General features: G+C 47.1%; 1 protein-coding gene across 11 annotated transcripts in view; it reads left to right on the forward strand.

Annotated features, from left to right (window-relative positions):
• The window catches only part of ARHGEF10L (Rho guanine nucleotide exchange factor 10 like), a 77,180-nt gene that overhangs the window by 20,492 nt on the left and 41,257 nt on the right, over nt 1-15,431 (forward strand). For 2 of the 11 annotated variants that reach the window (XM_073570284.1, XM_073570282.1), the window contains exon 1: nt 2,761-3,126. The exons of 5 other annotated variants lie outside the window; for them this stretch is intronic. Coding sequence is in view for 4 of the 6 variants with exons in the window: in XM_073570282.1 (XP_073426383.1) it covers nt 3,123-3,126 (4 nt within the window). In the remaining 2 variants the exon portion in view is untranslated. Of the gene's footprint in view, nt 1-2,269; nt 2,363-2,584; nt 2,640-2,760; nt 3,127-15,431 lie in introns of those variants that run through there. 4 more of the 11 variants (XM_073570283.1, XM_073570285.1, XM_073570278.1 and 1 more) reach the window with 4 other exon arrangements.

Consider the following 15,431-nt stretch of genomic DNA (forward strand, 5'->3'; position numbering starts at 1 on the left):
TGTTCCAATACACACAAAGTAAATAAACATGAGTATAACAAAACGGGCAATCACAATAATTTTATGGAAGAAATACTTCATTTTCTGGAACTATTTCAAGGGTGCCATCACTATCAGCCACGACCGTATATCTCGGTACTCCGTGTCCTGTGTGTTTAGAGTCTGTCTTACATTGTTGCAGGCAGTTGTCCTGTTATTGTGCAGATGTTATTTCTGGAGCTACAATCCCCATCAGAATCCTTTCTGCTCTTCTCATACATGACGGCAGATTAACCCCAGAGATATGGGGTGGGGTCTGCACTTAGGACGATCTGTCCTTCTGATGTATTTGGTAATTTTCTATAATTATCCCTTTATAATTATACAGGTCGTGTTTATTTATACTGAGACAATATTGTCCCAAATGAAAAACTCCTGTCATGTGCGATATTATTATACATTTTTATAGCGCCATTTATTCCATGGTGCTTTACTTGTGAATATTAGAGCAGATGCCATTTCATGGGGGAGGGGACCATATCGTGACACTGCGGAGGACTCCCTGGATGACAGTCTATGGTGTATGGCCACCTCTACATCGCCCACAGGGGCTGCCGCCGAATTTCATGTATTCTTATTAGGAAATCTGTGGTAGTGTGTGGATTTGTCCAGATTCTGGAAAAGCTGGGTGACTACCACCCCTGTGGGATTCATGACTGAACGGCTTCTAGATAGTGTCACTGGCTGATAGGCTTGTCATATAACACAGGCTGGACACAAATGTACACCTGACTCATGGCTGTGTTTTATCATCAAAGGGTATCTCCACCCAAAACTCATCATCCACGGCAGTCACCTGTGCATTACGTAGTGCTAAGACATCACTGGCCCCACCGCTATCCTGCTGACAACAAGCCTGTATAGCATGTCTTCTGAGAGGTTGTCAGCCCCGCCCCTGCTAATGACATCACTAATTAGTGATGTGATCTGAACTAATGGCATATTGATAGGGCTCCGCCACCCAGCCGGACTGTGGCACCATGGTATAGTGACACTATAGTTGTGTTTCCTGGTTGTCCCCTTGGGCCCGCTGTGAATTCCTGCAGAACTCGATTGTTCGGCTGTAGGCGGCTCCGCAGGTTGATGAGCCGTCAGCAGATATTCTCGTTATTTCACCTGCAGCTGCTCATGACGGTAGAGAAACATGTCAGGACACAGATATCCATAACCCCTGGAATCATGCGATCTCTGACATCCCCCGGCCTGGTCCTTAGGGTATGTGCACGCGTTGCGGATTACCCTGCGGATTTTTCCGCAGCATGTCCACAGCGTTTTTTATTTTACATAGACTTTAATGGTACTGTACAACGCGAGAGAATCTGCTGCGGATCCGCAGCAAAATCCGCAATGTGTGCACATACCCTAAGGGGTATACTGCATGGAAACCATCATTCCCGGTCACTCTGCATAGAACGCCAGTAACTGTGACCCCTCTGCCTTCTCTAGTGCTGAGGAACCTCTTCTACTCCAGTCACATCCAGAGTTGCTAAAAGCCTATCTCCATGGACAGCCATGTGTTCTGAAATTCTGGGGACAGACGTGGGTCACCAGGGTTTGGTTCTGGTAGTCAATCTCCTTTTTGTTAAGAGACCTGCGTGTTCAAGGGTCTCAAGCTGCTTGATGGTGATGGCTGCCATGTCTGAGGCCTGTGAGCCCCCCGTAACACACTGCTGTCTGGTAATAAGGAGCTAGGGGGGCTGTGGATACAGCTCTGGATGTGGCTGGAGAATTGCACCTGGTATCACGTGATATAGATTTATTCTGGGATGTGATTAATCACATCTGTGGCATGTACTGGCCTTGGCATTACGGTATCGGTCATTTATTAGCTGCTGGACAGAAGACTGTGCTCCAGTGTGGCCAGCACTGTCAGGGTACGTGCACACGCTGCGGAATGCTCTGCGGATTTAGTAAAATCTGCGGATTAGCCTGCGGGTTTATCATCTATACAATGGAGCGGATGGCAAACCGCAGCGGAATCCACAGAAAGAATTGACATCCATTTTGCATAGAAAATAAAGGTACTATACAACACAGCAGAAACGGCTGCAGATCCACAGCGTGTGGTGCACACACCCTAAAGGAGGCCTCCTAAAGAAAACCCCAGTCACCTGGCGCAGTTTAAAAATAAACATTAAAAAACGTGAGCCTTGCTCACCCTCCCCAGGTCCAACACAATTCACTGTTTTTTATGTATCTGACATCACATCTACAGTGCTGTTGCTAATCACTGAACTCAGCGGCTCCTGCTGTCTTCTTGGGCAGATCTCTACCGGCTGAAGTTGGGGAAGGTCACATTTGACTCCAGTGATTTATTTATTTCGTGAGTTGTTCAATTTTTCGCCTGTTTTGTTATATATATATATATATATATATATATATATATTATTCTTTATACTACAATCGACCATTCAAACTCATGAAAAATTCTGGAAGATGGGACCACTGATGAACTTGTGAAAGTGACTGGGATTTCATGGCGTGCCTCTTGGCTAATTTTTGCAGCGTCTGCGCCTGTTTCAGGCTTTTTACCTACTAAACTGCTGTCAGCAGTTGTGGAATGTCCGAGCCTCGCCCTGACCCATCTCGCCCTCTATGGGGTGCGTTATGGAGCAGCTCTGCAGTAAAACTTGTGTTAGGAACCTTACAATTTACACATAAATCCTCGGTACTGCTGTTTCCAGACAATTTAGCATATTTTCTTGTCAGTGGAGACATAGAGTTGACTGCTGAAATCCTCTGCACTGCGCTGACTCAGATGGGTGCAGCTGTAGGGAATGATTGATGCCTGCACCTCTGAGCTGGAGGCTCTTGGGCTGTGGAAGTCTCATTTTGTCACTAGCTTTCATGATGATTTTATGAAGTGAAGCCTCTCAACCTCCCCGCATCTGATATCAGAAATCACTATATTCTGCAGAAAATGGAAGGTGCAGTGTAATATGTTGGCGCTATAGAAAAAGAAAATATTCTTATATGACTTGCGAACCCCCGTCCTTTGCCTCCAATCAGGCGCTGTACCAAGGGTTACAGGGTTTGGATGCCCCCTCTGTGAGTCTGCAGTACTGCGATAAGAAAATGGAGACATGGGTATGATATGATTTACTGCACTATATTCAGTTTCTGCATCTCCCTTTAGGACTGGGCAGTGTATATATACAGGACAGGAGGAGTGGTACTGTGCAGTGTATATATACAGGACAGGAGGAGTGGTACCGTGCAGTGTATATATACAGGACAGGAGGAGTGGTACTGTGCAGTGTATATATACAGGACAGGAGGAGTGGTACTGTGCAGTGTATATATACAGGACAGGAGGAGTGGTACTGTGCAGTGTATATGTACAGGACAGGAGGAGTGGTACCGTGCAGTGTGTATATATACAGGACAGGAGGAGTGGTACCGTGCAGTGTATATATACAGGACAGGAGGAGTGGTACCGTGCAGTGTGTATATACAGGACAGGAGGAGTAGTACTGTGCAGTGTATATATACAGGACAGGAGGAGTGGTACTGTGCAGTGTATATATACAGGACAGGAGGAGTGGTACTGTGCAGTGTGTATATACAGGACAGGAGGAGTGGTACTGTGCAGTGTATATATACAGGACAGGAGGAGTGGTACTGTGCAGTGTATATATACAGGACAGGAGGAGTGGTACCGTGCAGTGTATATATACAGGACAGGAGGAGTGGTACTGTGCAGTGTATACAGGACAGGAGGAGTGGTACTGTGCAGTGTATATATACAGGACAGGAGGAGTGGCACTGTGCAGTGTATATATACAGGACAGGAGGAGTGGTACCGTGCAGTGTATATATACAGGACAGGAGGAGTGGTACCGTGCAGTGTATATATACAGGACAGGAGGAGTGGTACTGTGCAGTGTATATATACAGGACAGGAGGAGTGGTACTGTGCAGTGTATATATACAGGACAGGAGGAGTGGTACCGTGCAGTGTATATATACAGGACAGGAGGAGTGGTACCGTGCAGTGTATATATACAGGACAGGAGGAGTGGTACTGTGCAGTGTATACAGGACAGGAGGAGTGGTACTGTGCAGTGTATATATACAGGACAGGAGGAGTGGCACTGTGCAGTGTATATATACAGGACAGGAGGAGTGGTACCGTGCAGTGTATATATACAGGACAGGAGGAGTGGTACCGTGCAGTGTATATATACAGGACAGGAGGAGTGGTACTGTGCAGTGTATATATACAGGACAGGAGGAGTGGTACTGTGCAGTGTATATATACAGGACAGGAGGAGTGGTACTGTGCAGTGTATATATATACAGGCAGGAGGAGAGGTACTGTGCAGTGTATATATACAGGACAGGAGGAGTGGTACTGTGCAGCGTATATATACAGGACAGGAGGAGTGGTACTGTGCAGTGTGTATATACAGGACAGGAGGAGTGGTACTGTGCAGTGTGTATATACAGGACAGGAGGAGAGGTACTGTGCAGTGTATAAAGGACAGGAGGAGTGGTACTGCGCAGTGTATATATACAGGCAGGAGGAGTGGTACTGTGCAGTGTGTATAATACAGGACAGGAGAAGTGGTACTGTGCAGTGTATATATACAGGACAGGAGGAGTGGTACTGTGCAGTGTATATATACAGGACAGGAGGAGTGGTACCGTGCAGTGTATATATACAGGACAGGAGGAGTGGTACTGTGCAGTGTATATATACAGGACAGGAGGAGTGGTACTGTGCAGTGTATATATACAGGACCGGAGGAGTGGTACTGTGCAGTGTATATATATACAGGCAGGAGGAGAGGTACTGTGCAGTGTATATATACAGGACAGGAGGAGTGGTACTGTGCAGCGTATATATACAGGACAGGAGGAGTGGTACTGTGCAATGTGTATATACAGGACAGGAGGAGTGGTACTGTGCAGTGTGTATATACAGGACAGGAGGAGAGGTACTGTGCAGTGTATAAAGGACAGGAGGAGTGGTACTGCGCAGTGTATATATACAGGCAGGAGGAGTGGTACTGTGCAGTGTGTATAATACAGGACAGGAGAAGTGGTACTGTGCAGTGTATATATACAGGACAGGAGGAGTGGTACTGTGCAGTGTGTATATACAGGACAGGAGGAGTGGTACTGTGCAGTGTATATATACAGGACAGGAGGAGTGGTACTGCGCAGTGTATATATACAGGCAGGAGGAGTGGTACTGCGCAGTGTATATATACAGGACAGGAGGAGTGGTACAGTGCAGTGTATATATACAGGACAGGAGGAGTGGTACTGTGCAGTGTATATATACAGGACAGGAGGAGTGGTACTGCGCAGTGTATATATACAGGCAGGAGGAGTGGTACTGTGCAGCGTATATATACAGGACAGGAGGAGTGGTACAGTGCAGTGTATATATACAGGACAGGAGGAGTGGTACTGTGCAGTGTATATATACAGGACAGGAGGAGTGGTACTGTGCAGTGTATATATACAGGACAGGAGGAGTGGTACTGTGCAGCGTATATATACAGGACAGGAGGAGTGGTACTGTGCAGCGTATATATACAGGACAGGAGGAGTGGTACTGTGCAGCGTATATATACAGGACAGGAGGAGTGGTACTGTGCAGTGTGTGTATACAGGACAGGAGGAGTGGTACTGTGCAGCGTATATATACAGGACAGGAGGAGTGGTACTGTGCAGTGTGTGTATACAGGACAGGAGGAGTGGTACCGTGCAGTGTATATATACAGGACAGGAGGAGTGGTACTGTGCAGTATATATACAGGACAGGAGGAGTGGTACTGTGCAGTATATATATACAGGACAGGAGGAGTGGTACCGTGCAGTGTATATATACAGGCAGGAGGAGTGGTACTGTGCAGCGTATATATACAGGACAGGAGGAGTGGTACTGTGCAGTGTGTGTATACAGGACAGGAGGAGTGGTACTGTGCAGTGTATATATACAGGACAGGAGGAGTGGTACTGCGCAGTGTATATATACAGGCAGGAGGAGTGGTACTGCGCAGTGTATATATACAGGACAGGAGGAGTGGTACAGTGCAGTGTATATATACAGGGCAGGAGGAGTGGTACTGTGCAGTGTATATATACAGGACAGGAGGAGTGGTACTGCGCAGTGTATATATACAGGCAGGAGGAGTGGTACTGTGCAGCGTATATATACAGGACAGGAGGAGTGGTACAGTGCAGTGTATATATACAGGACAGGAGGAGTGGTACTGTGCAGTGTATATATACAGGACAGGAGGAGTGGTACTGTGCAGCGTATATATACAGGACAGGAGGAGTGGTACTGTGCAGCGTATATATACAGGACAGGAGGAGTGGTACTGTGCAGCGTATATATACAGGACAGGAGGAGTGGTACTGTGCAGTGTGTGTATACAGGACAGGAGGAGTGGTACTGTGCAGCGTATATATACAGGACAGGAGGAGTGGTACTGTGCAGTGTGTGTATACAGGACAGGAGGAGTGGTACCGTGCAGTGTATATATACAGGACAGGAGGAGTGGTACTGTGCAGTATATATACAGGACAGGAGGAGTGGTACTGTGCAGTATATATATACAGGACAGGAGGAGTGGTACCGTGCAGTGTATATATACAGGCAGGAGGAGTGGTACTGTGCAGCGTATATATACAGGACAGGAGGAGTGGTACTGTGCAGTGTGTGTATACAGGACAGGAGGAGTGGTACTGTGCAGTGTATATATACAGGACAGGAGGAGTGGTACTGCGCAGTGTATATATACAGGCAGGAGGAGTGGTACTGTGCAGTGTATATATACAGGACAGGAGGAGTGGTACATTGCAGTGTATATATACAGGACAGGAGGAGTGGTACTGTGCAGTGTATATATACAGGACAGGAGGAGTGGTACTGCGCAGTGTATATATACAGGCAGGAGGAGTGGTACTGTGCAGCGTATATATACAGGACAGGAGGAGTGGTACTGTGCAGTGTATATATACAGGACAGGAGGAGTGGTACTGTGCAGTGTATATATACAGGACAGGAGGAGTGGTACTGTGCAGTGTATATATACAGGACAGGAGGAGTGGTACTGTGCAGCGTATATATACAGGACAGGAGGAGTGGTACTGTGCAGCGTATATATACAGGACAGGAGGAGTGGTACTGTGCAGCGTATATATACAGGACAGGAGGAGTGGTACTGTGCAGTGTGTGTATACAGGACAGGAGGAGTGGTACTGTGCAGCGTATATATACAGGACAGGAGGAGTGGTACTGTGCAGTGTGTGTATACAGGACAGGAGGAGTGGTACCGTGCAGTGTATATATACAGGACAGGAGGAGTGGTACTGTGCAGTATATATACAGGACAGGAGGAGTGGTACTGTGCAGTATATATATACAGGACAGGAGGAGTGGTACCGTGCAGTGAATATATACAGGCAGGAGGAGTGGTACTGTGCAGCGTATATATACAGGACAGGAGGAGTGGTACTGTGCAGTGTGTGTATACAGGACAGGAGGAGTGGTACTGTGCAGTGTATATATACAGGACAGGAGGAGTGGTACTGTGCAGCGTATATATACAGGACAGGAGGAGTGGTACTGTGCAGTGTGTGTATACAGGACAGGAGGAGTGGTACTGCGCAGTGTATATATACAGGACAGGAGGAGCGGTACCGTGCAGTGTATATATACAGGACAGGAGGAGTGGTACTGTGCAGTGTATATATATACAGGACAGGAGGAGCGGTACCGTGCAGTATATATATACAGGACAGGAGGAGTGGTACTGTGCAGTGTGTATATATACAGGGCAGGAGGAATGGTACTGTGCAGTGTATATATACAGGACAGGAGGAGTGGTACTGTGCAGTGTATATATACAGGACAGGAGGAGTGGTACTGTGCAGTGTATATATACAGGACAGGAGGAGTGGTACCGTGCAGTGTGTATATACAGGACAGGAGGAGTGGTACTGTGCAGTGTGTATATATACAGGACAGGAGGAGTGGTACCGTGCAGTGTATATATACAGGACAGGAGGAGTGGTACCGTGCAGTGTGTATATACAGGACAGGAGGAGTGGTACTGTGCAGTGTATATATACAGGACAGGAGGAGTGGTACTGTGCAGTGTATATATACAGGACAGGAGGAGTGGTACTGTGCAGTGTGTATATACAGGACAGGAGGAGTGGTACTGTGCAGTGTATATATACAGGACAGGAGGAGTGGTACTGTGCAGTGTATATATACAGGACAGGAGGAGTGGTACCGTGCAGTGTATATATACAGGACAGGAGGAGTGGTACTGTGCAGTGTATACAGGACAGGAGGAGTGGTACTGTGCAGTGTATATATACAGGACAGGAGGAGTGGCACTGTGCAGTGTATATATACAGGACAGGAGGAGTGGTACCGTGCAGTGTATATATACAGGACAGGAGGAGTGGTACCGTGCAGTGTATATATACAGGACAGGAGGAGTGGTACTGTGCAGTGTATATATACAGGACAGGAGGAGTGGTACTGTGCAGTGTATATATACAGGACAGGAGGAGTGGTACTGTGCAGTGTATATATACAGGACAGGAGGAGTGGTACCGTGCAGTGTATATATACAGGACAGGAGGAGTGGTACTGTGCAGTGTATACAGGACAGGAGGAGTGGTACTGTGCAGTGTATATATACAGGACAGGAGGAGTGGCACTGTGCAGTGTATATATACAGGACAGGAGGAGTGGTACCGTGCAGTGTATATATACAGGACAGGAGGAGTGGTACCGTGCAGTGTATATATACAGGACAGGAGGAGTGGTACTGTGCAGTGTATATATACAGGACAGGAGGAGTGGTACTGTGCAGTGTATATATACAGGACAGGAGGAGTGGTACTGTGCAGTGTATATATATACAGGCAGGAGGAGAGGTACTGTGCAGTGTATATATACAGGACAGGAGGAGTGGTACTGTGCAGCGTATATATACAGGACAGGAGGAGTGGTACTGTGCAGTGTGTATATACAGGACAGGAGGAGTGGTACTGTGCAGTGTGTATATACAGGACAGGAGGAGAGGTACTGTGCAGTGTATAAAGGACAGGAGGAGTGGTACTGCGCAGTGTATATATACAGGCAGGAGGAGTGGTACTGTGCAGTGTGTATAATACAGGACAGGAGAAGTGGTACTGTGCAGTGTATATATACAGGACAGGAGGAGTGGTACTGTGCAGTGTATATATACAGGACAGGAGGAGTGGTACCGTGCAGTGTATATATACAGGACAGGAGGAGTGGTACTGTGCAGTGTATATATACAGGACAGGAGGAGTGGTACTGTGCAGTGTATATATACAGGACCGGAGGAGTGGTACTGTGCAGTGTATATATATACAGGCAGGAGGAGAGGTACTGTGCAGTGTATATATACAGGACAGGAGGAGTGGTACTGTGCAGCGTATATATACAGGACAGGAGGAGTGGTACTGTGCAATGTGTATATACAGGACAGGAGGAGTGGTACTGTGCAGTGTGTATATACAGGACAGGAGGAGAGGTACTGTGCAGTGTATAAAGGACAGGAGGAGTGGTACTGCGCAGTGTATATATACAGGCAGGAGGAGTGGTACTGTGCAGTGTGTATAATACAGGACAGGAGAAGTGGTACTGTGCAGTGTATATATACAGGACAGGAGGAGTGGTACTGTGCAGTGTGTATATACAGGACAGGAGGAGTGGTACTGTGCAGTGTATATATACAGGACAGGAGGAGTGGTACTGCGCAGTGTATATATACAGGCAGGAGGAGTGGTACTGCGCAGTGTATATATACAGGACAGGAGGAGTGGTACAGTGCAGTGTATATATACAGGACAGGAGGAGTGGTACTGTGCAGTGTATATATACAGGACAGGAGGAGTGGTACTGCGCAGTGTATATATACAGGCAGGAGGAGTGGTACTGTGCAGCGTATATATACAGGACAGGAGGAGTGGTACAGTGCAGTGTATATATACAGGACAGGAGGAGTGGTACTGTGCAGTGTATATATACAGGACAGGAGGAGTGGTACTGTGCAGTGTATATATACAGGACAGGAGGAGTGGTACTGTGCAGCGTATATATACAGGACAGGAGGAGTGGTACTGTGCAGCGTATATATACAGGACAGGAGGAGTGGTACTGTGCAGCGTATATATACAGGACAGGAGGAGTGGTACTGTGCAGTGTGTGTATACAGGACAGGAGGAGTGGTACTGTGCAGCGTATATATACAGGACAGGAGGAGTGGTACTGTGCAGTGTGTGTATACAGGACAGGAGGAGTGGTACCGTGCAGTGTATATATACAGGACAGGAGGAGTGGTACTGTGCAGTATATATACAGGACAGGAGGAGTGGTACTGTGCAGTATATATATACAGGACAGGAGGAGTGGTACCGTGCAGTGTATATATACAGGCAGGAGGAGTGGTACTGTGCAGCGTATATATACAGGACAGGAGGAGTGGTACTGTGCAGTGTGTGTATACAGGACAGGAGGAGTGGTACTGTGCAGTGTATATATACAGGACAGGAGGAGTGGTACTGCGCAGTGTATATATACAGGCAGGAGGAGTGGTACTGCGCAGTGTATATATACAGGACAGGAGGAGTGGTACAGTGCAGTGTATATATACAGGACAGGAGGAGTGGTACTGTGCAGTGTATATATACAGGACAGGAGGAGTGGTACTGCGCAGTGTATATATACAGGCAGGAGGAGTGGTACTGTGCAGCGTATATATACAGGACAGGAGGAGTGGTACAGTGCAGTGTATATATACAGGACAGGAGGAGTGGTACTGTGCAGTGTATATATACAGGACAGGAGGAGTGGTACTGTGCAGCGTATATATACAGGACAGGAGGAGTGGTACTGTGCAGCGTATATATACAGGACAGGAGGAGTGGTACTGTGCAGCGTATATATACAGGACAGGAGGAGTGGTACTGTGCAGTGTGTGTATACAGGACAGGAGGAGTGGTACTGTGCAGCGTATATATACAGGACAGGAGGAGTGGTACTGTGCAGTGTGTGTATACAGGACAGGAGGAGTGGTACCGTGCAGTGTATATATACAGGACAGGAGGAGTGGTACTGTGCAGTATATATACAGGACAGGAGGAGTGGTACTGTGCAGTATATATATACAGGACAGGAGGAGTGGTACCGTGCAGTGTATATATACAGGCAGGAGGAGTGGTACTGTGCAGCGTATATATACAGGACAGGAGGAGTGGTACTGTGCAGTGTGTGTATACAGGACAGGAGGAGTGGTACTGTGCAGTGTATATATACAGGACAGGAGGAGTGGTACTGCGCAGTGTATATATACAGGCAGGAGGAGTGGTACTGCGCAGTGTATATATACAGGACAGGAGGAGTGGTACAGTGCAGTGTATATATACAGGACAGGAGGAGTGGTACTGTGCAGTGTATATATACAGGACAGGAGGAGTGGTACTGCGCAGTGTATATATACAGGCAGGAGGAGTGGTACTGTGCAGCGTATATATACAGGACAGGAGGAGTGGTACTGTGCAGTGTATATATACAGGACAGGAGGAGTGGTACTGTGCAGTGTATATATACAGGACAGGAGGAGTGGTACTGTGCAGTGTATATATACAGGACAGGAGGAGTGGTACTGTGCAGCGTATATATACAGGACAGGAGGAGTGGTACTGTGCAGCGTATATATACAGGACAGGAGGAGTGGTACTGTGCAGCGTATATATACAGGACAGGAGGAGTGGTACTGTGCAGTGTGTGTATACAGGACAGGAGGAGTGGTACTGTGCAGCGTATATATACAGGACAGGAGGAGTGGTACTGTGCAGTGTGTGTATACAGGACAGGAGGAGTGGTACCGTGCAGTGTATATATACAGGACAGGAGGAGTGGTACTGTGCAGTATATATACAGGACAGGAGGAGTGGTACTGTGCAGTATATATATACAGGACAGGAGGAGTGGTACCGTGCAGTGTATATATACAGGCAGGAGGAGTGGTACTGTGCAGCGTATATATACAGGACAGGAGGAGTGGTACTGTGCAGTGTGTGTATACAGGACAGGAGGAGTGGTACTGTGCAGTGTATATATACAGGACAGGAGGAGTGGTACTGTGCAGCGTATATATACAGGACAGGAGGAGTGGTACTGTGCAGTGTGTGTATACAGGACAGGAGGAGTGGTACTGCGCAGTGTATATATACAGGACAGGAGGAGCGGTACCGTGCAGTGTATATATACAGGACAGGAGGAGTGGTACTGTGCAGTGTATATATATACAGGACAGGAGGAGCGGTACCGTGCAGTATATATATACAGGACAGGAGGAGTGGTACTGTGCAGTGTGTATATATACAGGGCAGGAGGAATGGTACTGTGCAGTGTATATATACAGGACAGGAGGAGTGGTACTGTGCAGTGTATATATACAGGACAGGAGGAGTGGTACTGTGCAGTGTATATATACAGGACAGGAGGAGTGGTACTGTGCAGTGTATATATACAGGACAGGAGGAGTGGTACTGTGCAGTGTATATATACAGGACAGGAGGAGTGGTACTGTGCAGTGTATATATACAGGAGGAGTGGTACTGTGCAGTGCATATACAGGACAGGAGGAGTGGTACTGTGCAGTGTATATATACAGGACAGGAGGAGTGGTACTGTGCAGTGTGTATATACAGGACAGGAGGAGTGGTACTGTGCAGTGTATATATACAGGACAGGAGGAGTGGTACTGTGCAGTGTATATATACAGGACAGGAGGAGTGGTACTGTGCAGTGTATATATACAGGACAGGAGGAGTGGTACTGTGCAGTGTATATATACAGGACAGGAGGAGTGGTACCGTGCAGTGTATATATACAGGACAGGAGGAGTGGTACTGTACAGTGTATAAATACAGGACAGGAGGAGTGGTACTGTGCAGTGTATATATACAGGACAGGAGGACTGGTACCGTGCAGTGTATATATACAGGACAGGAGGAGTGGTACTGTGCAGTGTATATATACAGGACAGGAGGAGTGGTACTGTGCAGTGTATATATACAGGACAGGAGGAGTGGTACTGTGCAGTGTGTATATATACAGGACAGGAGGAGTGGTACTGTGCAGTGTGTATATATACAGGACAGGAGGAGCGGTACTGTGCAGTGTATATATACAGGACAGGAGGAGCGGTACTGTGCAGTGTATATATACAGGACAGGAGGAGTGGTACTGTGCAGTGTGTATATATACAGGACAGGATGAGTGGTACTGTGCAGTGTGTATATATACAGGACAGGAGGAGTGGTACTGTGCAGTGTATATATACAGGACAGGAGGAGTGGTACTGTGCAGCGTATATATACAGGACAGGAGGAGTGGTACTGTGCAGTGTGTGTATACAGGACAGGAGGAGTGGTACCGTGCAGTGTATATATACAGGACAGGAGGAGTGGTACTGTGCAGTATATATATACAGGACAGGAGGAGTGGTACCGTGCAGTGTATATATACAGGCAGGAGGAGTGGTACTGTGCAGCGTATATATACAGGACAGGAGGAGTGGTACTGTGCAGTGTGTGTATACAGGACAGGAGGAGTGGTACTGTGCAGTGTATATATACAGGACAGGAGGAGTGGTACTGTGCAGTGTATATATACAGGACAGGAGGAGTGGTACTGTGCAGCGTATATATACAGGACAGGAGGAGTGGTACTGTGCAGTGTGTGTATACAGGACAGGAGGAGTGGTACTGCGCAGTGTATATATACAGGACAGGAGGAGCGGTACCGTGCAGTGTATATATACAGGACAGGAGGAGCGGTACCGTGCAGTGTATATATACAGGACAGGAGGAGTGGTACTGTGCAGTGTATATATACAGGACAGGAGGAGCGGTACCGTGCAGTATATATATACAGGACAGGAGGAGTGGTACTGTGCAGTGTGTATATATACAGGGCAGGAGGAATGGTACTGTGCAGTGTATATATACAGGACAGGAGGAGTGGTACTGTGCAGTGTATATATACAGGACAGGAGGAGTGGTACTGTGCAGTGTATATATACAGGACAGGAGGAGTGGTACCGTGCAGTGTATATATACAGGCAGGAGGAGTGGTACTGTGCAGCGTATATATACAGGACAGGAGGAGTGGTACTGTGCAGTGTGTGTATACAGGACAGGAGGAGTGGTACTGCGCAGTGTGTATATACAGGACAGGAGGAGTGGTACTGTGCAGTGTGTGTATATACAGGACAGGAGGAGTGGTACTGTGCAGTGTATATATACAGGACAGGAGGAGTGGTACTGTGCAGTGTATATATACAGGACAGGAGGAGTGGTACTGTGCAGTGTATATATATACAGGACAGGAGGAGTGGTACTGTGCAGTGTATATATATACAGGACAGGAGGAGTGGTACTGTGCAGTGTATATATATACAGGACAGGAGGAGTGGTACTGTGCAGTGTATATATACAGGACAGGAGGAGCGGTACCGTGCAGTATATACAGTGGGGCAAAAAAGTATTTAGTCAGGCAGCAATAGTGCAAGTTCCACCACTTAAAAAGATGAGAGGCGTCTGTAATTTACATCATAGGTAGACCTCAACTATGGGAGACAAACTGAGAAAAAAAAATCCAGAAAATCACATTGTCTGTTTTTTTTTCATTTTATTTGCATATTATGGTGGAAAATAAGTATTTGGTCAGAAACAAAATTTCATCTCAATACTTTGTGATATATCCTTTGTTGGCAATGACAGAGGTCAAACGTTTTCTGTAAGTCTTCACAAGGTTGCCACACACTGTTGTTGGTATGTTGGCCCATTCCTCCATGCAGATCTCCTCTAGAGCAGTGATGTTTTTGGCTTTTCGCTTGGCAACACAGACTTTCAACTCCCTCCAAAGGTTTTCTATAGGGTTGAGATCTGGAGACTGGCTAGGCCACTCCAGGACCTTGAAATGCTTCTTACGAAGCCACTCCTTCGTTGCCCTGGCGGTGTGCTTTGGATCATTGTCATGTTGAAAGACCCAGCCACGTTTCATCTTCAATGCCCTTGCTGATGGAAGGAGGTTTGCACTCAAAATCTCACGATACATGGCCCCATTCATTCTTTCATGTACCCGGATCAGTCGTCCTGGCCCCTTTGCAGAGAAACAGCCCCAAAGCATGATGTTTCCACCACCATGCTTTACAGTAGGTATGGTGTTTGATGGATGCAACTCAGTATTCTTTTTCCTCCAAACACGACAAGTTGTGTTTCTACCAAACAGTTCCAGTTTGGTTTCATCAGACCATAGGACATTCTCCCAAAACTCCTCTGGATCATCCAAATGCTCTCTAGCAAACTTC

The sequence above is a fragment of the Dendrobates tinctorius genome, unplaced genomic scaffold (assembly GCF_039654945.1).
Source record: "Dendrobates tinctorius isolate UK_male_01 unplaced genomic scaffold, ASM3965494v1 ptg000028l, whole genome shotgun sequence".
Lineage (NCBI taxonomy): Eukaryota > Metazoa > Chordata > Amphibia > Anura > Dendrobatidae > Dendrobates > Dendrobates tinctorius.